This window comes from Manis pentadactyla, chromosome 2 (assembly GCF_030020395.1).
Source record: "Manis pentadactyla isolate mManPen7 chromosome 2, mManPen7.hap1, whole genome shotgun sequence".
Classification (NCBI taxonomy): domain Eukaryota; kingdom Metazoa; phylum Chordata; class Mammalia; order Pholidota; family Manidae; genus Manis; species Manis pentadactyla.
Window position 1 is genome coordinate 100294928 of NC_080020.1, and position 22795 is coordinate 100317722.

General features: G+C 37.3%; 1 protein-coding gene across 2 annotated transcripts in view; it reads right to left on the bottom strand.

Moving 5' to 3' along the window:
- Positions 1–22795, bottom strand: part of MTREX (Mtr4 exosome RNA helicase) — a 130620-nt gene that overhangs the window by 99848 nt on the left and 7977 nt on the right. For both annotated transcript variants that reach the window (XM_036900345.2, XM_036900344.2), the window contains exons 2-5: positions 13942–14079; positions 12496–12562; positions 3338–3400; positions 2318–2430 (exon numbers count right to left, since the gene is read on the bottom strand). In XM_036900345.2, coding sequence (XP_036756240.1) covers positions 2318–2430; positions 3338–3400; positions 12496–12562; positions 13942–14079 — 381 coding nt within the window. The remainder of the gene's footprint in view (positions 1–2317; positions 2431–3337; positions 3401–12495; positions 12563–13941; positions 14080–22795) is intronic.

A 22795-nucleotide genomic window follows, 5' to 3' on the forward strand; every position in this document is an offset into this window, starting at 1 on the left:
AAAGTCTAGAAGTAACTAATACAGAGTGAACAGATAAATCCTAACTATCCCAAAGGAAAAAAATATTCCAGAACTCATAAAATATGTCCATTGACATGCCACGGTAAAGGGTAGGACTGGGTGATTGGTGCCATTTTTATCTGTTTCTTTTCTCTATGGTCTTTATTCTTCAGGTGCTCATTGTTCAGAAGTACCTAATTTAGCTGCCTAAAAGGAAAGCTACAGTATCTCCATAATAGAGAAATAAAATGTTATAAATTTTTAAAAGTTAGCCCCAAGCCCAAACTGAAAAGGGTACCAATACTGAGGGAAAAAAGTAGTCTTTCAACAAATGGTGCTGAGACAACTGGACATCTACATGAAAAAGAATGAAGTTGGCCTTCACCTTACAAATTAATTAAGTCTACCTTAATATAAGAATAACTGAAGTCTCCAAAGGACTAGAAGGAGAGATAATATTTGAAGTAAAAAATAGCAGAAATTTTCTCAAACTTGAGGAAACTTTAATACACTCATGGACCTGAGAAGCCCAACAAATTCAAGCATAAGAAACATGAAAAGAACTATGGAAAGTCACATCATAATTAAACTGCTTAAAGTCAGTGATGAAACTAAAAACAGCCAAACACTCCATCAGAGTAGTATGCAAACAAGAAGGAAAATACTGACCTATAACAAGAGAAAATTCAATCCATCAAAACAGATCAAGAAATATAACATATACAAAATGAATTTTTCATCAGGGGACTTGTACTACCATTAATGTTAAAGGAGTTTCTTCATGCAGAAGGAAAATGATGCCATATAGAAATTGGGATCAAACATGTCAAAACATATCAAATTATTCTGAAAACATATCAAAAACATTCCCCAAACACAACAAATAAAACACAACAAAATTGGTGATACAGTGACAGCAATATTAAAAGGAAATATACAGCATTAAATACCCATATTAGAAAAAGATCTCAAATCAATGACCTCTCCTTTCCTCCTTAAAAAAAAACTAGAAGAGTAAAATGAAGCCAAAGGTGTCATTTGAAAAAGGAAAACAGAGATCAGAGCCTAAATCAAAAAAGTAGAAAACAGAAAAACAGCAGGAAAAAAAGTAAATAAATGAAATAAAAAACTTGTTCTTTCAGAAGATCAATACAATTGGTAGCTCTCTACCAGACTAATTAGGAAAAAAACAGAGAACCAAACATTACTCTGACTCCAAAATCTAAAAAGACATTAGAATAAAACTAGAGACCAACATCCCTCTTGAATGTAACATGAGAAAATTCTTATAATTTTATCCAATCTAATTCAACAATATATTAATAGGGTTGCACATCATGACCAAGTAGAGTTTATTACTTGAAAATCAACGTACTCATCATAGCAGAACAAAAAGAAAAAAACATCATTTCAACAGATACAAAAAAAACCATCTGACAAAATTCAACAGGTAAATATTGCATATGCACATCTATACACACATACACATATAAATTCTGCAAAATAGGGATAGAAGGAAAACTTCCTCAACTGATAAAAGGCATCTTTGAAAAACCTACAGGTAATACAGCATACTTAGTAACAGAAGATTCAGTCTCCCCTCTAATATTAGAAACAAGGCAAGAATGCCTTCTCTCATCATTCCCACTCAACACTGCACTGGACATCCTAGCCAATTCAAAAAGACAAGAGAAGGAAATTAAAGGTACCCAAAATAGAAAGGAAAAAGTAAAACTGCCTTTACTTGCAGAAATCAAACAAAAAAATTTAAACTTTTAAAGGGTAAGGTAAGAAATGAAACAAAGTCATCTTAAAATTTCATTTAAAACCACAAAGGAAGAAAGCAAGAAAGGAATACAGAGGAACAACAGAACAGTCAGAAAACAATTAACAAAATGGCAATTAAGTACATACCTATCAATAATTACTTCAAATATAAATGGACTAATTCTCCAATTGACAGAGACACAGAGTGGCTGAATGGTTTAAAAAGTAAGATCTGCTATATATTGTCTATAAGAGACTCACTTCAGATATAAGGAATTACACAGACTGAAAGTGAAGGGCTGGAAAAAGATATTCCATGCAAACAGAAACGAAAAGCTGGGATAGCTATACTTACATCAGACAAAATGGAGTTTAAAACACAGACTGTTTTATGAGAGACAAAGAGGGGAACAATGTAACAGTAAGAAGGTCAACTTAACAAGAGCATATAACATTTGTAAACATTTATGCACCCAATACAGGAGCACTTAAATATACAAAGCAAAGTATTAACAGACCTAAAATTTCATTTAAAAACAAAGCTACTCACTCAGCGCATACAGTTTTTCCTGCTGATGTATGTGCAGATACTAAAACAGACTGATTATTATCAACACACTGAATGGCTTCTCTTTGAAAAGCATCAAGAATGAATGGGTATTCCTATAAAAACAAAATATGAGTATCTGCATGAAAAAACATAGTAACATTGGTTCAACTTGGAAAATCAGAGACACTACCCCTAGAAATATTCAGGGAACATTTCTTTATGATTGTATTTAGAAAATATGTCATCAACTTCAGAAAATTAGGAAGAGTAAAAAAATTGTTAACTAGACAGCACGGAAGTTAATTTTGCTGCCTAAACTTTCAATTCTTATAGTATACTTACATAAATACTATATTTATTACAATAGTCATTACCATTTATCAAGAACATGTTTTGTGGAAGGTTCTGTGCAACAAATTTTCCATGTATTATTACTAATCTTTACAACAAGCCCTAAAATAGGTGTAATTTCTTTTCACGGATGGGAACTCTGAGGATCTGAAAAGTGAAGTCCTTCATTTAATTTCACTCAGCAGAGGCAGAATAAACCCTCTATTCAACATCAAGTGTTCATGCTTACTCCACCACTCTGCCTTTTTCTACTTAGAGAAAATGATGTGGAAAATTATGTTAATCATATATGGTCTACACAGACTTTCAAAATCCAACTATACAAACATCAGAGCTTAGGTTTCATTAGAAGCTTGTTTAACTAAAATTATATTCAAAAATTACTGTATGTACACTTGCATTTTTTCCTAAAGAAAGACTAATAATTTTCATTATACAAAAGGGTGAGAATCCTTAGTTTAATTTTTTTTTAAATCTCATCACATTGTGCTTCGTTTTCAGCATGGTTATTTACTGATTCAGTTCTCACTGTATTTGACTTCAGGTAGCTTTTTTTGCTATATATATATGGAATAGTATAAAAACCACAACTGGTAGTTTATCTTCAGAATTTTTAGGAAAATTGGAGACTCACACAACTGCACAAACTGTACAGCTCAAGGTACAGACCTTTGCAGCTTTTCCAACTCGAGGTTTTAGTGGTAAATAATCTTCATCGGCAGGAAGTGCAACCTGATGTAAAAAGAAAAAAAAATGACAAATTAGATTGTTTCTGATAGTTTTAGACACTGTAAAATACTGGCTTTACAAATAAGGCAAAATGCTAAAACATAAAAAAATTTCTATTAATGTTTGATCTAATAGTAATGTAATTAAAAGCTTGTAAGTGAATCTCACTGAAGAAATTGCCTTTACTAGGGTCTACGACCTATATCATCTTAATATTTTCCACATCTAAGGTACTGCCTGACATTAATGAATGCTCAGAAAAGCTGAATGGACATAAAAAGGACGTCAGTATATGAAAAAAAAAATGTGTTATAAAATGATACTCCTTGTTTCCTGAACAGGAAATTAATTTTTCTCCAGTTAAGATCTGGATCTGGAAAGCAGTTCACAATGCATTAAATTCCCAAGAATTAAATCAACTAGTATGAGAAATAATTTCTAGAGAGGATTGAAGATGGCGGGATGAGAAGTGAGACAGAAATCTCCCCAAACCACATATAATATGAAAATATAGCAAATACAACTAATCCTGAAACAGCAACTGGAAAGAAGGCTACGGCAGACTGCCGACACCTGGAGAAAACAGCAGATCTCAGGGAAAAGGGTAAAGTACCAAAGACGTGAATCGAAGGGACCCAAGCCCTTTCCCCACCCCAGCTCACCGAAGGAAGAGAAACGGAGTGGGTAGGGGATAGAGGCCAAGGACTGCTGAACACCCAGCCATGAAGATCTGCTCTGGGAGCAGAAACCTACATTACATTGTGCTCTGGAGACCACTGGGGTTGGAAAGCTATAACAGGTGGAATGCTTGGAGAGACTGAGATTCTAGTCACTTGTGGAAAACATGTATCCACAATGGGCCACTCTGGGACAAAAGAAAGGCAGGCAGTCTGAGAGACTTCCTAATAGCAAGAGGGCTGCTAAAGGGGCAAGGATTGCACAGAGATCACAGCTCAGGAGAAAGAACAGGTGGAAAAAATTGTCCAGGCACACTCTGTCCAGCAGGTTGGGAACTTTCAGGAGCTGCAGGCGCTCCATCCCCCAGGCTGGCTATGCAGCTACAAGGCAGCCCACTGCGATACAAAGCCTGCCGCTCCTTCCTCTTGGCGAGCACCAGCTCACAAACCGGCTGCCCCGACATTGACCAGGCCATCAGAGGGCAGCCCCGCCTATGGCAGTTACAAGGGCAAAGCACAGAGATTCTCCCTGCACACTCAGCCCACTGGCCCTGGCAGTCTAGACAGGCACTGCAGCTGGGAAGCAGGAAAGAGCTCCCAAAAGGCAATAGCACCACTCCCCTGTGCTGCCCGCTATCACTCCTGGGGCTGAGCAGCTCCAAAGAGTACAGCTTCTGGGCAATAGAGGGTGCCACATACAAATATGAAATGTCAAAGGAACCAGGTTCAAACCAAAATTCCATAAACACCAGAAAGAGGGCCAAGTGAAACTGTACTCATAAATCTTCTTGAGATTTCAAAATAAAAATCATAAACATGCTCATGGAGCTACAGAAAAATATTCAAGAATTCATGGAGGAATTCAACAAGGAGTACAAAAGTTGAAGAATACAGTATCTGAAATGAAACATACAATGAAGGGATTTAAAAGATTAGATTAAGTAGAGGAGATGGTAAATGAAATAGAAATTAGAGAACAGGAAAACAAAGAGGTTGAGGCACAGAGAGAAAAAAGGATCTTGAGGAATGAAAAGAATATTAAGAGAAATGTGTGATCAATTCAAAAGGAACAATATTCACATTACAGGAGTACCAGAAGAAGAGAGACAAAAAGGGATAGAAAGTGTCCTTGAAGAGGTAACTGCTGAGAACTTCCCCATCCAGGGAAAGGGAATCTCTCAGGCCAAGGAGGTGCACAGATCTCCCAACACAAGGGACCCAAGGAGGACAACAAGATGTATAATAATTAAAATGGCAAAGATGAAGGACAAGGACAGAGTATTAAAAGCAGCCAGAGAGAGAAAAAAGATCACATACAAAGGAAAAACCATTTGACTATCATCAGACTTCTCAACAGAAACCTTACAGGCCAGAAGGGAGTGGCATGATATATTCAATGCAATGAAGTAGTATGCTATTAGAAACTTAGTATGCTATTAGAAGGGCCTATTAGAAGGGCCTCAAACCAAGAATACTCTACCCAGCAAGATTATCACTTAAATTTGAAGGAGGGATTAAACCATTTCTAAATAAGCAAAAGCTGAGAGAATTTACCTCCTGCAAACCTTCTCCACAGTGTATTTTTGAGGGACTGCTATAGATGGAAGTGTTCCTAAGGCTAAATAGCTGTCACCAGAGGAAATAAAACCACAGTAAAGAAAGTAGAATAACTAATTACTAAGCAAATGCAAAATTAAAATCAACTGCCCCCAAAGTCAGTCAAGGGATAGACAAAGAGTATATAATATGATACCTAATATATAAAGAATGGAGGAGGAAGAAAAAGAAGGAAAAAAAAAAACCTTTACATTGTGTTTCTAATAGCATACTAAGTGAATTGTTAGACTGTTAGATAGTAAAGAAATTACCTTTGAACCTTTGGTAAGCATGAATCTAAAGCCTGCAATGGCAGTAAGTACATACCTATCAATAATCACCCTAATGTAAACGGTTTGAATGCACAAATCAAAATACACAGAGTCACTGAATGGATAAAAAAACAAGACCTGTATACATGCTGCATAGAAGAGATTCACTTCAAGTCCAAAGATATACACAAGACTAAAAGTGAAGTGCTGGAAAAAGATACTTCATGTAACTAATAGGGAGAAAAAAAAGCAGGAGTTGCAGTACTAGTATCAGACAAAATAGACTTCAAAACAAAGAAAGTAACAAGAGACTAAGAAGGACATTATGTAATGATAAAGCAGTCAGTCCAACAAGAGGATATAACCACTATAAATATCTATGCATGTAACATAGGAGCACCTACATATGTGAAACAAATACTAACAAAATTAAAAAGGAAATAGAATGCAGTGCATTCATTTTATGAGACTTCAACACACCACTCACTCCAAAGAACAGATCAACCAGACAGAAAATAAGTAAGGAGACGAAGGCACTGAACAACACATTAGAATAGTTGGACTTAACAGACATCTACAGAACACTCCACCCAAAAGCAGCAGGATACACATTCTTCTCCAGTGCACATGGAACATTTCCAATACCTTATATACTAGTCCACAAAAAGAGCCTCAGTAAATTCAAAAAGATTGAAATTGTACCAACCAGCTTCTCAGACCACAAAGGTATAAAACTAGAAATAAATTATGCAAAGAAAACAAAATCCCACAAACACATGGAGGTTTAACAACATGCTCCTAAATAATCAACGGATCAATGACCAAATAAAAACAGAGATCAAGCAATAAATGGAGACAAATGACAACAATAACTCAAAACCGCAAAATCTGGGGGACATAGCAAAGGCTGTGCTAAGAGGGAAGTACACTGGAATATAGGCTCACCTCAGGAAAGAAGAACGATCCCATATGAACAGTCTAAAGTCACAATTAATGAAACTAGAAAAAGAACAAATGAGGCCCAAAGTTGGTAGAAGGAGGGACATAATAAAGATGAGAGCATAAATAAATAAAATCTAGAAGAATAAAACAATAGAAAAAGTAAATGAAAGCAGGAGCTGGTTCTCTGAGAAAAGAAAGAAAAAATATAAACCCTTGGCCAGACTTACCAAGAGAAAAGAGAGTGTATACATATAAACAAAATCAGAAAGGAGAAAGGAAAAATCACTACAGATGCCAGAGAAATACAATGAATTATTAGAGAATACTATGAAAAATTATATGCTAACAAACTCGATAACCTAGAAGAAATGGACAACTTTCTAGAAAAATACAACCTTCCAAGGCTGAACCAGGAAGAAACAGAAAATCTGAATAGATCTATTACCAGCAATGAAATTGAACTGGTAATAAAAAAAACTACCTAAGAACAAAATACATTGACCAGATGGCTTCACTGCCGAATTTTACCAAACATTTAGTGAAGACCTACTACCCATCCTCCTTAAAGTTTGAGTGAAGACCCAGTACCCATCCTCCTTAAAGTTTTCCAAAAAGTAGAAGAGGAGGGAATACTTCCAAACTCATACTAGGAGGCCAGCATCACTCTAATTCTAAAACCAGACAAAGACACCACAAACAAAGAAAATTACAGACCAATATTCCTGATGACCATAGATGCAAAAATACTCAAAATATTAGCAAATTTAATTAAAAAATACATCAAAAACATCATCCACCATGATCAAGTAGAATTTATTCCAGGGACGCAAGGACAGTATAATATTAAAAAATCCATCAATATCATACACCACATCAACAAAAAGGTCAAAAACCACATGACAATCTCCATACATGCTGAAAAAGCACTCAACAAAATTCAACATCCACTCATGATAACTCTCAGCAAAATGGGTGTAGAAAACAAGTACCTCAACATAACAAAAGCCATATATGACAAACCCACAGCCAACATCATACTTAACAGCGAGAAGCTGAAAGCTTTTCCTTTAAGATCAGGAACAAGACAACAATGCCCACTCTCCCTGTTTTTATTCATCATAGTTCTGGCAGTCCTAGCCACAGCAATCAGACAACACAAAGAAATAAAAGGCATCCACATTGGTAAGGAAGAAGTTAAACTGTCACTGTTTGCAGATGACATGATATTGTACATAAAAAGCCCTCAAGAATCCACCCCAAAACTACCAGAATAACTGAATTCAGCAAAGTTGCAGGATATAAAATCAACACACAGAAATTTTCGTATTCCTATACACTATCGATGAACAGAAAGAGAAGTCAGGAAAACAATTCCATTCACAATTGCATCAAAGAGAATAAAATACCTTGGAATAAACCTAACCAAGGAAGTGAAAGATCTTTATACCCTGAAAACTACAAGACATCCGTGAGAGAAATAAAAGAAGATACCAATAAATGGAAGTACATCCTGTGTTCATGAACAGGAAGAATAAATACTGTTAAAATAGCCATCCTGCCTAAAGCAATCTACAGATTTGATGCAATCCCTATCAAAATACCAACAGCATTCTTCAGTGAACTAGAGCTGAAAGTTCTACAATTCATATGGAACCACAAAAGACCCTAAGAACCAAGGCAATCCTTAGAAGGAAGAATAAAGCTGGGGGAATTATGCTCCCCAACTTCAAGCTCTACTAGTAAGCCACAGTAATCAAGACAATTTTGTACTGGCACAAGAACAGACTCATAGTTCAATGGAACAGAATAGAGAGTCTTGACATCAACCCAAGCACATATGGTCAATTAATATATGATAAAGGAGCTATGGACATACATGGAGAAATGACAGCCTCTTCAACAACTGGTGTTGGCAAAACTGGACAGTGAGAGAATGAAACTGGATTACTGTCTAACTCCATACACAAAAGTAAACTCTAAATGGATCAAAGACCTGAATATAGGTCAGGAAACCATAAAACTCTTAGAAGAAAACATAGGCAAATATGAAAAATTCTCTTGAATATAAACATGAGCAATTTTTCATGAACATATCTCCTCAGGCAAGGGAATTAAAAGCAAAAATGAACAATGGGACTACATCAAACTAAAAAGCTTCTGTTCATCAAAGGACACCATCAGTACAACAAAAAGGCATCACACAATATGGGAGACTATATTCATAAATGCCATATCCAACAAGGGGTTAACATCCAAAATATATAGAGCTCACACACCTCAACAAACAAAAAGCAAATAACCCAATTTAAAAATGAGCAGAGGATCTGAACAGACACTTGGCCAACAGGCACATGAGAAGATGCTCCACATTGCTAGTTATCAGGGAAATGCAAATTAAAACCACAAAGAGATATCACCTCACACCAGTTAAGATGGCCAACATTGAAAAGACTAAGAACAACAAATGCTGGCAAGGATAAGGATAAAGGGGAACCCTCCTACACTGCTGGTGGGAATGTAAATTAGTTCAACCATTGTGGAAAGCAGTATGAACTTTCCTCAAAAAACTAAAAATAGAAATACCATTTGACCAAGGAATTCCACTCCTAGGAATTTACCCAAAGAAAGCAAAATCTCAGATTCAAAAAGACATATGCACCCCTGTTTATTGCAGCACTATTTATGATAGCCAAGATATGGAAGCAACTTAAGTGTCCATCAGTAGATGAATGGATAAAGATGTACATATACTGAATGGAATACTATTAAGTCATGAGAAGAAAACAATTCCTATCATTTGCAACAACATGGATGGAGTTAGAGAGTATTATGGTCAGTGAAATATGCCAGGCAGAGAAAGACAAGTACCAAAGGACTTCCCTCATTTGTGGAGTGTGATAAAACATAGCAAAACTTTAGGAACAAAACAGCAGCAGACTCATATAGACTCCAAGAAGGGACTAGAGGTTATCAAGGGGAGGAGTGGGGGATGGTGGATGGGGAGGGAGGGGAAAGGGGATTGAGGGGTATTATGATTGATGCACATGGTGTGTGGTGGTGGGAGTTACGGGGAAGACAGTATAGCACAGAGAAGACAAGTAGTGACTCTGTGACATCTTACTACACTAATGGACAGTGACTGCAATGGGGTATGGGGGGGACTTGATAATATGGGTGAATGTAATTACCACAATGATTTTCATGTGAAGCCTTCGTAAGAGTGTACATCAATGATACCTTAATAAAAAATAATAATTTCTAAGAGTGAAACTTTAATGAGCAAGTATTAGAAATCTTAAATTAGCTATCTTAAAAGTATTGAGATTGTCAGTAAATTTGCTACTCAATTACAATCAAGACAATGTGGGTAGTGTCTCAGAAAGGAGAAACTAGAACCTAACTGTACTGAAGAAAAGTGAAACTTATTTTAAGTAATAACCAGTATGATATGTGTCAGAAGAAATGTTACTTGTAAATGGAATCTATAAAGGAGACAAAATATTCAGTAGTTTATCCAGTATACATTAGGAAAGTTAATTCATTAGTTGTTTTTATTTTATTAGTTGTTTTTATCAATTACCAGTGTTTTAATGACTACTTCTGGGGACAGGTACAGTTTTCATCAGTATTTCTTTTAAGACTATATATTCTTTATTATGGTTCCAGAAACTTCAAAGTAGTTCCTGTTCCCAAGCAGTTTGAAAGTGAAAGGACTACTTGATTTAAGTTAACAACATGCTTTGTTAATACCTCCATCTGTTATGAGTATAATGAAATAAGTCTATCCTGGAGAGCACAACACTTGGTGCACAGAGAAAATCAAATTTCTGGATCTAAAACCCCAAAGACTAGACCCTCAAACATGGTGTAATCCCCACCAAGATATGCTCAACCTGTTCTAGTTAGTTGGTGACCTCCTCATGTCTCTCCTGATATTTTCTACGACACAATTAAGACTTTAGCATCTCTGAGATTGATCAGCAGGAACAATCCAAATGTATGAGAGGCAGAGAGTTTTGTTTTTATTCTCTGAAAACAACCTGGGTAACACTGACATATAACAGTCTGGTAGAAGAGGAGAAGCCTGCAGAGACTAAGGAGTCAGAAATAGAAAACCAGCAGAATGATTAAAAGTCAAATAAACTTAACAATGAGTCACCTGTGATTTCTGCCAGAGCAGTTTTAAAAGAAATGGAGGGTGAAGAAATCTAATTAAAGTAGATTAAAAGATGAATGGAAGGTTAAGAAGCATAGCAAGGATCTTCCAAGCACAGCACTCAACAGCAACTCTTAAGACATGGTATCTCTTCATACTCAGTGAATACAATGTACCTAGCACTCAGAAGTTATGTAATGAATGAAGGACTACAAAATGGAAGAAGAAAAACTACGTAGTGCCTGAAAATCAACCTTGAACAAAAGAAAAGCTTTTGAATATTCATATGCTGCTTGGAAAGGGCGAACAGAGAAGAGACTAGAAAACAGCTAAGGGAAAATGGATTATCAAAGTCCTTGTGGAGGCAGGATAAGTTACAACCAGGAACACTGACAGAGTCAGCTTTCTTAGCCTCAGAGAGGCAGTGCCTTTCCCTTTGACTGGATGTGACACTGCAGACAGGCTTGGTGAGGAGGTTATAATCAAAGGACACTCTAATTTGATATCCTCAAGCCTCCAGAAAGTAAAGTGTGAAAGCTACCTGCTAAAAAGTGAGAGGTGGTGGCAATACGGAGGGCTTGAGGATAACTGGAGCACAGAAAGAACTTTTGATTTCTTATATACAGAATTTGCATGTTTTTTCCCATCTTTTAAAGACCAGAGCATCAAGTACAGTCTAACATAAGTGTTGAATGAATGATCAAATGGGTATTGTACCTGACAAACTAAGTGCTATTCTAAAGGAAAATAATGAATATTCAGTTAAAAAAGACATTTTTAAAAACAGGTTCTCAATCTTTATTAAGACATTCTTGTTAATTTGGAATACTATGCTTATTCAATAAAGACTTTTAATAAGATTCACCAATTACCTATAGTAATTTGTACGGTTAAATTGTGAAAATAGAAGGTTTAATAGAAAGAAATAGTTTAACAGTTCCCCTATGTCTTGTTTATAAACTTGCACTTCTAACAGATTACAAGAAGCTATTAGTGACCACCATCTTGTGGCAGAACAATGAAACTGCTATGTATCAGTCATTGAGGAAGACATGAAAAAGCATGTGAAGTAGTACTGTTACTTGACTTTAGGAGTACAGGAATAAACATGTACTGAACATCCACTCACTGTTGGGTACTTTATCTAATTTTCTTATGTAATATTCACAATCACTCCATGAGGTAAATCCTATTATTCCAAATTTAATAATTAAAAACCATATCAAAGAGGTTAAGAAATGTATTTACGGCTATAGTTAGGAAAAGTGCTATGGCAAGATCTGAGCTCAAGTTTGTATACAAATACCTACCTCCTTCCACTAGACTATGGGCACCCCACAGAAATCACGGTTTCCAAAACTGCTTAGGCTAAACTGCTTGCTGATTATCGATCATGATAGACAGCCCAAAGCAAAATCTCGTAACACCAACCTGCTGCATACTGTTTGTGCTTACCTCATGTGTACACCCTTCAACAGTTTCAACTGATTGCACCTGGACTCTGGGCATTAAGTCTGCCAAACTTTAGAGGAGAAAAAAAAGAAGTATTAAAATTAATTAAAATAAACTATTTTTCTATAATTAGATAATAAGCTTCGTATATGTACTATTTAGGAAAATGACATTGTCCAATTCTCAGTATTCCAAATTAGAAAAAATTTGGCCATTAATAATATTCAAAAATTTTTTCACATAATTCAAATATATGCTGAGAAATGATCAGTTAACATCCTTTACTACAAATACAGAACAGACTCCAAGAAATTACTCAAAGAATTATGTCAGCTTAATTCCAATAACCATTTTGAATAGAAAGTACCTCTCCAAAGCACTGGCACTACTTTAAAACACTAAGCTGGTTATGAAAACCATTATATGATAGAAAGTATAAGATAAATTAGTCTAATACAGATATTGCTGTATTTATAGAAGTGTTCCCTATTCTTAACCAACTCCTGCATTACACTCATCTAGGTTTTCTGTTTAGACACTTAAAGGACATGATTGTGGATAAACTGAAGAAAAATAGATATAGTTCTGTGCTAGATTAATTATTCTCTTATTGATTGTACTTTTGATTTTTACTTTAGATCAGTAATCATACTTTATACAAAACCCAAAGGTTAAATAATCAACAATAATTTTAAATTGCCAGTATTATTTTGTAACCTATTTCACTAGATTGGGCAAATGGTATATCTGAAATATTTCAGTGATACGTTTACTACCATCTACAGTAGCTACTTTTTCTAACGACACTAACAGCTAGCTGGTTAAAAATTAGTCAGGGTAAATTCTTCACGGTAGAGCCAAGCTAGAATATGGCATTCAAGAAGGGAGAAGCAAAGCTGTATGATCATCATAGTAACAGGTCAATCTAAGAAATTGGCATCAACTTCCAGTAAGCTCAGAGAAACAACAACTATTTTAGTCACAGATATTCAGAGTCTCCCTCATTCACAGTACTCTTGATTCATAGCCAGTCTATTGTTATATATATATGACAGTGAACATCGAACTACTCCTATTGTTCCTTCTAATTTTATTGTTCCACTGGGTCTGCTTTATTCATTCCCTTTATTTCACTCTTCCAGTGATCCTCTTCTTGGGACATTAATGAATAAATATGTGTCATTTTCTACTTTAAAGACGTATCAGACTTCAAGATTCTTTCTCAAAATTGAATCCTAAAGTAATAAAAGATGAGTTTTTTTCTATATTGTCTTGTATTTCTCCAAATTTAGGTAAATGTTCTATATTTGTTAATATGAATATACAAAGGATGTTTATCTCCTCTAACTCAACAAAAACTTTCATAAAGTAAACACATAAGCACTTCTCAAAATTTCATAAAGAACCTAATTTAAGAATTTCTAACATTTATGACAATGGAAATACTACCTTAAGTCTTCAGTTATTGATTCTTCCACCCTAAGCTTCTTTCCAAAAATGGGTTCATCTGTATTCTCAAAATCTGCTTCTCTCTTGGTTTTTGCAGTAGTGGTTGACTCTGATTGTAATTTACCATCAAAATGTTTCCTGAAAAGCAGACAATTCAGAATGAATACTGCAGTTTCAGTTATTTTAAGGGTGACGCCATAAAATATTATTCCATATACAGTGTATACCATTAACAGAAAGTCATGTAAATAGATGTTATAAATCAAAACTGACTAAAGCACAGAATACCCTAACTAAATAAGCTGAACATTATTACATTTCCATTTCCTATTTTCTTGGAAGTTGTTTTAAAAAGTATTTTGCAACTCACATAATGTTAACTAGTAACAGTATTCTCAAAAACTGTAAATTAAAACACCATTAGACATTTACATGTGCATCTTCAAAAAACATATGCTTTTCCTACTGCATGCTATTACTATTTGGGAGAAACTTTTGGGAGGCCGGAAGGGTTGAGTTCACTGGCCAAATGTAGTGACAATTAATGGTGCTTGGTAGAATGCATATCCACAGAGAAATTCAATTGGACTCCTGCCCTCATTATACACAAAAATAAATCACATATAGACTTGTAGACTTTAGATCTAACTATGAAAGGCAAATACACCAAAGCCTCCAGACTATAAAATGAGAAAATTACCTTCATGTTTCAGTAAATAGGACATAAAATTATTAACCAAAGTCTAATAAATTGGACTGCATTAAAATTAACTTGTTTATCAAAAGGTAACATTATGAGAGTAAAGAGGCAGGATAAAGTGGGAGAAGATATCTAAAACATGCAACTGACAAAAGGCATATATCTAAAATATTGAGGTGGAGAACACAAAAAAAAAACTCAATAAAAAAGTGAGCAGAAGACTTGAACAAGCACTTTACAAGATATCCAAATGGCCAATAAGCACATAAAGGAGTTCAAAAATCATTACTCATCAGAAAAATGTAAATTAAACTATACTAGATTAGTACCTCTCAAATTTCTGGGCTCAAAATCCTTTCCCAGTCTTAAAAATGATTGAGGATTTCAAAGAATTTTGTTTATGTAGTATCTGATATTTATATTAGGTATTAAAAATGAAAAATTTTTTAATATTTATTTATTTTTAAATGGCAATAATAAAGCCATTACATGTTATCATAATGAACACTTTTGACAATAAGTTATTTTCCAAAAATTTTTAATAAAAATAGTGGCATTTGTCTTACATATATTTTATATCTCTTTAATATCTGGCTTAACAGAAGGCATCTGGACTGTCATCTGTTTCTGTATTCAATTTGTGGTGATACACTTGTTTTTAGTTGAAGCAAGTAAAGAAAAAATCCAACCCCACAGATATATAGTTGAAACAGGGCAGACTTTTTTTAGATAACTGAGTAATCCTCTGATCCTGCACCAAAACTTAATTATACCTTGAGAACTACTGCTAGGGCTATAGTCATGAATTTTACAAACAATACTGAACCAAAGTCAGACACAAAAGAATATATTCTGTTTGATTCCATTTACATTATTATCACAAACAGAAAAAAACAAACACGTTGTTATTGGAATAGTCACTTTTCTGAGGGAAAAAAGAGGGACTTCTGCAATATTCTATTTTTTTGTCCTGAATGGGGGTTACATTGATGTGTTAACTCTAAGAGAATTCATCCCATGACTTTCACACTTTTGTTTTTACGTTCAATAGAAGTTTTTTTTTTAAAAGAGTAGTAGCAAATGTTAGTATTTATATGCTTAAATAATCTTTACTTAATGTTCATTCTTTGATGCTTAGCAAAACCTGAAATTTGTAAATTCTATTGCTCTCAATTTAGTGGAGAAGGCATTTATTCTTGTCCCACATTTGTTGCTGATTACTTATGTTAATCTCCTTTAGACAAGCCATCAATATACTTCTGCCTCAGTAAAATAAGACATTTAGATGATAAGATCCCTCTAGTTCTAGCATTCTATTATTCTATTCTCTGGATTAGTTAAGCATCAACAAAACCATTGTAATCAAAAACTACTAGGAGCTGGTGATAACTAACACAAACAGTTCCTATACCTTTGAGAAACTTTAAGCCTAAATTCACAGAACACTCTTTCAGAAGAGCTTTATTTCATATTGTTCTTCAATACTGTACATTAGACTTTAAGGTCTCCCAATATTTATCTTATACCTTGATATATATGTCACATGTGGAACCTGCACACTTGAAATGTTTGAATTACACAGAAAGACTGGAAATAAAATGTCTTAGATAATAAGCTTACTATTAGAATAAGGCTTTGTTTTATTGAAACTGTCTGAACATGTTATTTTCTAGAGATTAACAATCAAATTGTGGAATCCCATACAGAATCCTTTTCTTAAAAAGGTATTAAAGCAATTGGCAAAATCTGAGTAAGTCTGTAGATTAGATAATAGTACTGTATCAATGTTAACTTCCTAATTCTAATAATCGTTCTAGGTGGTGACTGAGGCATGGACATCACTGAGTGGTGAGGCATCATTCTGCCTTCCCACACTGTTAAAAACACAAAGTTGTGTTATCTCCTGTGGAGAGGAATGTCAATACCTAGTAAAACTACATACACTTACCCTTTGACCTAATAATTCCACTTCTAAGAATTTATCCCAAAGACAAAATGGTAACATTTAAAAAAAAAAAAAAAAAAACCAGAACATGTACAAGGCTTTTCACTGCTACCTCACTGGTAATACCAAAAGACTGAAAATAACCCAATATCCATTAAGAGAACAGTGACTGAATCAGCTATATTACATCCACACAATGGATTACAAACTGTGTAGCTGTAAAAAAAAGAAAGATCTCCATATAGTAATATAGAGTGGTCTCCATATCATATGCTAAGTGAAAAGAGCAAGATAAAGAACAGTTTTTAAACAGTATCTTATGCATAAAAAACGAGGAGCGGAGAAGACAAATACAGACGTGCAGGTACAGGCATACATTTTGAGTATACTTCAAAGAAATAATGAAAAGACAAATCAAAAACTCAAGGGGAGGGAAAAAGGAGCAAAGATGAAATAAAGAATGTACTGTTTTATACTTTTGATTTTGAAACCGTATGTTTTACATGTAAATTTCTTAAACATTACATTTTTAGCAAGCCCTACAAATAGAAAATATACTGCAACAAATGAACAAAATATCTATCAAGTTAGTAGCTGTGGGTAAAATTGTAGTATTTCAAGAATATCTCGCCTGGCTTTAATGCAGCTGCATATCAACAGGTGTTCAACAGGTGTTGCACAGGCATTCCTCAGGCATGGAGAAGTAGTTCATCTCCGTATCAATGGGTAATACCTGGGCAACTGAGGGCTTATCTGAACCTGAGAGTTTGGTGGTGGTGCTGGTTTGCTTCTGCTGGAGCAGGAAAGAGAAACGGTCCTGGAGAGCAGTTTGTAAGTAATAACCGGGTTTTAAACTTTATTTCTCCCTTTGACTGATTTCGGTTTTAAAGGTATTTTGCCCTGGGATTTTCTTTCCCTGGAGTTATAATACCATAAACATTTAGAAAAGGAACTAGAGTATGTTCACTGTTAGTGTGATATAAGGACAAAAAGAACCACAAACTGCACTTAGTATCTTACTCTTAATAGCAGTATTACTATGTACTTCTATTTTTTAACTATTATAGATATTTGTTAAGTGTGGGTAAAACTGCAGTATTTCCAGAATCTCTCACCTGGCTTTACTGCATCTCCATACAGTGGGTGTCTCAAGGGGGTGGAGAGTAGTAGTCCATCTCCATATCTATAGGTAATTACGAGGGTGAGAAAGGGCTTATCTGGACCAGAGAGGTTGGGTGGGGGCTCTTCTTCTGCAGCCTGGTCACAAGGCACACAGAGAGCAGAAGTGGACAACTGATTGTAAAAAATAAACTTTATTTCTCCCTTTGACTGATTTTGGTTTCAAAGGTATTTGCCCAGGATTTTCCCCCGGGGAGGTTACACCTGAAGGTAGTGGGCAGGACCTCTGAACCTGAAATCTGTCTACACGGATGCGACCCTAGGGCAGGCTGCCCCTAGAGATGGTGGAGACATACCCAGAACCCCCCTGTGGAGAGTGGGGAGGCCCCAGTGGCTGAAGCTATAAAGGGTGCAGCTTCCAAATGGGGAGGTCCTAGTGTGGAATTGGTCTAGGGTAAAGCACCTCCTAGAGGGGTGGGGCCTTACCCAGAACTGGGGAAGTGTGTAGACACCGGAAGCTGTGGAATTAGCCCTCTGTGAAACAGAAGACTGCTTAGAGGCCCTGAGTGGCCATGTAGCAGCTGGCATTGTAGGATCTCTTTTCCTCAAGATAGTGGAAAATGTTATCGAGGAGAAAGATTTTGGCAGGAGAGAGACACACTTCAGCATTGCTTGGAGGAGCTGGACAATGACCTATGGGATGCCCTTAAGGAAGAGAGACAATTATTGAGAATTGAGAATACGGGTTGCACTCCAGGAAGATTATTTAGCAGCAGCAAGGGAGGAGGCAGCAAAAGCTGTGTTGCAGGAGGTCATGGAGAGGTGGAGGAAAGAGTGGTTGGTGCCTTCAGCCTGGAGATGGTAGAGGACTTGCTGAGAGAGGATGAGGGGATGGGGCCGAGGTTACCACTGCAGGCACCAGCCTCTCCCATATTAAAGGACTGCCTGGTTGTAATAAAAAAAAAACAAAAACGCAACAACCATGGGCTCCTCAGGGGGAGGAGCCTCCCCAAAACAAAAACGCAACAACCATGGGCTCCTCAGGGGGAGGAGCCTCCCCCTCCCTAGGTTGTGGAGCACTCCATGCTCTGCCCCTATTCCCAGAATGAGGTGGTGGACATGAGCATCATGTATCAGCAGAAGCCATAAGAATCTCTGCCTACATGGCTCCTGTGTCTCTGGGATATGGGGGTGAAAAACACTTGTTATGTCATGTTCTGAAATGAGGAGACTGGCTTCCCTGACAACTCATCCTTCCCTCCGGCAGCGGTTGCAAAGTGACCATCATACCTCAGGGAATCAGGAGCTTCTGGATTGGCTGACAGCTGCCATCAGGGCACTGTGCCTGATCAGGGTGATTTAGCATACTTACCCATTAGCTAGAAAACATATGCAGAGCTCCAGCAGGCATTATGGGAATTGGGCATGAAAAAATATCATCTATAATATGGACACCCAGGGCCCTGATGAGGAGTTGTTCACCATAAGAATGAGAAATTTGGTACTTCATAGAGCTACCCCATCTCTCCTTGGGTCCCTAGTGACTATTCTTGCCCCCCACATACAGCAACCCATAAGTGAGGCTACTTGTACTTTAGCAGATCTGGGGGAGGTTGAAACAGTAAGGGCACGGAAGGAAGTATGAGCTACAACTGAAAGGAGAGGCGCAAAGGGCCCCGTGAAGGTCTTGAGGATCCAGATGTGGGTCGATTTGATAATGGCCAGGGTAGGGAAAGGAAAACTTGATGGGCAATCCAATAGGATCTTGTTAGAACTGTGGCACCAATTAAAGCCAGAGCAGCAGTTCTAGCTGCTGAGATCCAGGACATGGAAACCAGAGTTAAAGCCTCATGCCTGGCCTGTGTCCCTGCAAAACCTCCTGAGGGACAGTACTCAGGATTCACCTGCACCCTCACCCCCACAGGAGGACAACTGTGCATTGTGGTTGGATTGGGGAGGGCGATTCAAGGTCTCCACCTTGGGGGATGTGGTAGGAACTGGAGGCCACATGTAGAATTAGCAATTCATTGGTCCCCTATGAATGTACGTGTCCTGGTGCTGGTGGACACAGGAGCTGAGTGTTCTCTGATTTATGGCAACCCTGAGCATTTTCCCAGAACCCCTGCTGTGATAGATGGTTATGGGGGTAAGGCAATTTGAGTGAAGAAAGCCTAAATCCCATTGGGGATAGGATGTTTACCTCCAAAGGAGCATACTGTGTACATTTTTCCCATCCCTGAATATATTTTGGGGGTGGATATCCTACAGGGCCTGTGGTTACAGACCACTGCAGGTGAGTTCAGACTGAAGGTATGTGTGGTAAGGGCAGTTCTGAGGGGACATGCTAAGCACCCACCTGTAGCTCTGCCTGTACCTCGGTGGTGACAAATACTAAGCAGTATAAATTGCCTGGGGGGGCTCAAGGAAATTGGAGAAACTCTACAGGAGTTGGAGAAGCTGGGCATCATAAAGCCACTCATAGTCCTTTTAATTCCCCAGACAGCTCCTGGCATATGACTGTGGGCTACAGGGAATTGAATAAAGTCACACCCCTTTTGCATGCTGCTGTCCCCTCTATAGTAGCCAGTCTGGACACCCTCAGCCATGAGTTGGGAACGTATCATTATGTAGTAGAGCTTGGTAATGCTTTCTTCTCTATTGACATAGTACAAGAAAGTCAGAAACAGTTTGCCTTCACATGGGAAGGCCAGCAATGGACATTCACTGTCCTTCCACAGGGATACCTCCACAGTCCCACCATCTTCACGAACTTGTAGCCCAGGATTTGGCCACATGGAAGAAACCGTAAACGGTGGGGTTGTATCACTACACTGATGATATTATGCTCACATCTGATTCTCTTGCAGATTTAGAAGGGGCAGTTCCTAGACTGCAGCAACATCTACAGGATACAAGATGGTTTGTGAACAGCAACAAGGTTCAAGGACCTGGTTTGTCTGTAAAATTCTTGGGAGTGGTCTGGTTGGGTAAAACTAGTTATTCCTGAAGCAGTCATAAACAAGGTCCAGGCTTTCCCTACCCCTACCACTGTAGCAGTATTACAAGAGTTCTGGGGGTTTTTGGGCTACTGGAGAGTGTTCATCCCGCACTTGGCTCAAATTCTGAAGCCTTATACCGTCTGGTACAAAAGGGCATCAGGTGGGACTGGGATGAGACATGCATGGCTGCTTTCACTGCTGCTTAAGCAAGCAGTTGAGACTGGACAGGCCTTGAGTGTAATAGACTCATCAAGGCCCTGTGAGCTAGATGTTTATGTAACTGAAGATGGTTATGGATGGGGTCTTTGGCAGTGGCTTGAACAGACCAACCAACCTATTGGATTCTGGTATACTAGTTCAGGACGAGATCCCATTCCTGCCACTGTCCTATCACAGGACCACTCTCTTGCACGTATCCTACCTGATAGACAAGATTTGCCTATGCTGGTGTCATTAAAACATGTATAAGGTTATTTTCTTCTACAATCCTTGTGGCCTGGATGCGCCCCTTGGCTGCAGCTGCCATGTGGTGAGTGCTCTTAACTCCCTACCTGTTCAGCTACTGACTGCCTGTGGAAGTGGGAGAGCTATGGACTTAATCTGCATAGGACTTTGAACCTAGCTGAATGCTCCAGCTTGAGGATTATCGTGATTTTATGTCATTAGCCTAGTTACAGAGCTCCAGTGTTCTCACACTGGGGAATGAGTAGATTGTGAGGTGAGACCTCTGGAGGGGTGGCCTGTAGGTAAAACTGCAGTATTTTTAGAATCTCTTGCCTGGCTTTAGGGTATCTCCATAACAATAGGTATTTCCAGGGGGTGGAGAGGACTAGCCCATCTCCATATCAATAGGTAATTACAAGGGCAAGAGAGGGCTTGTCTGGTCAGGAGAGGCTGGATGGGGGCTCTCATGCAGCCTGTTTGCGAGAGACACAGGGGAGCAGAAGTGGACGACTGCTTGTAAGAAATAAACTTTATTTCTCCCTTTGACTGATTTTGGTTTCAAAGGTATCTGCCTGGGGTTCTCCCCCTGAAGTTATAGTAAGAATGCTTAATTATGTACTACCATCAGGTAAGATTTTCAACAAAAAAGGATATAATTAGAAAAACCAAAGTAGCTTAAAAAAAAAACCCTGTAATACTAATTGCACTGGAAATGTCAATATGAACTCTGTATTTTCTAAAAACAAGGTTCCCCTGTTCTTTCACACCATGAAGGCCTAAAAGCAGTAAATCTAGTGGGACTCTAGGGGTATGTGGGAAACCAGTAGCAACGCGCACCCTACGAACCAAATAACATTTCCCATTACAAGCAACTAGAGACCCCTTAGAGATAATCGCTGATACCACATCCAGAGTGAAAACGTATACACGAGTCAAGAAAATCTTTTGTTAAAAAGCTCAGAAGCTAACAGGATCTTAACAAAAGGAGACAAGAGCCAACTTGAAGAGTTCTCTTTGGTAGGAGTATCAGTCAAATGTCCATCAACAGATGAAAGTATAAAAGTGGTTTATCCATAAAAAATACTACTCAGAAATCAGTAAAAAAGAACAAACTGTTGATACATGCCACAATGTCAATGTATCTCAAAAGCATAATGCTAAGTAAAAGAAGCTAGGCAAAAAAGGAATACATGCTATATATAGTATTTCATTTAAACAAAATCGTAGAAAAGGTAAGCTGTTTTTACAGTACCAAAAGGATTGGTGGTTGCCTAGGGGCAGGGTTGGAGAGAGGATCCATTACAAAGGGGCATCCAGAACTTTTGGGGTGATGGAAACTTTTGTTATCTTGATTGTAGTGACGGTTTGTTTAGTAAACTTCATAACCCAATAAAGTTTTTTAAAAAAGGAAAAATGAGTGCAAAGGAGCAAACCACATCAAATATATAAAAATCTATTCATTCATTAAGAAACTAACAATCATACACCCCTGTTGGTCACTGAAAATTCCTTAGGGCACAACTCATTTCTCTTAAGGCTGACAAAGGATCACGCATTTTCCCTGCCTTTTCTCTATGAACTGATTTCAAGGTTATCAGCTGTTGAGGGAATGTTCAATTTTCATAGATGGATTCCAGGAAATAAATG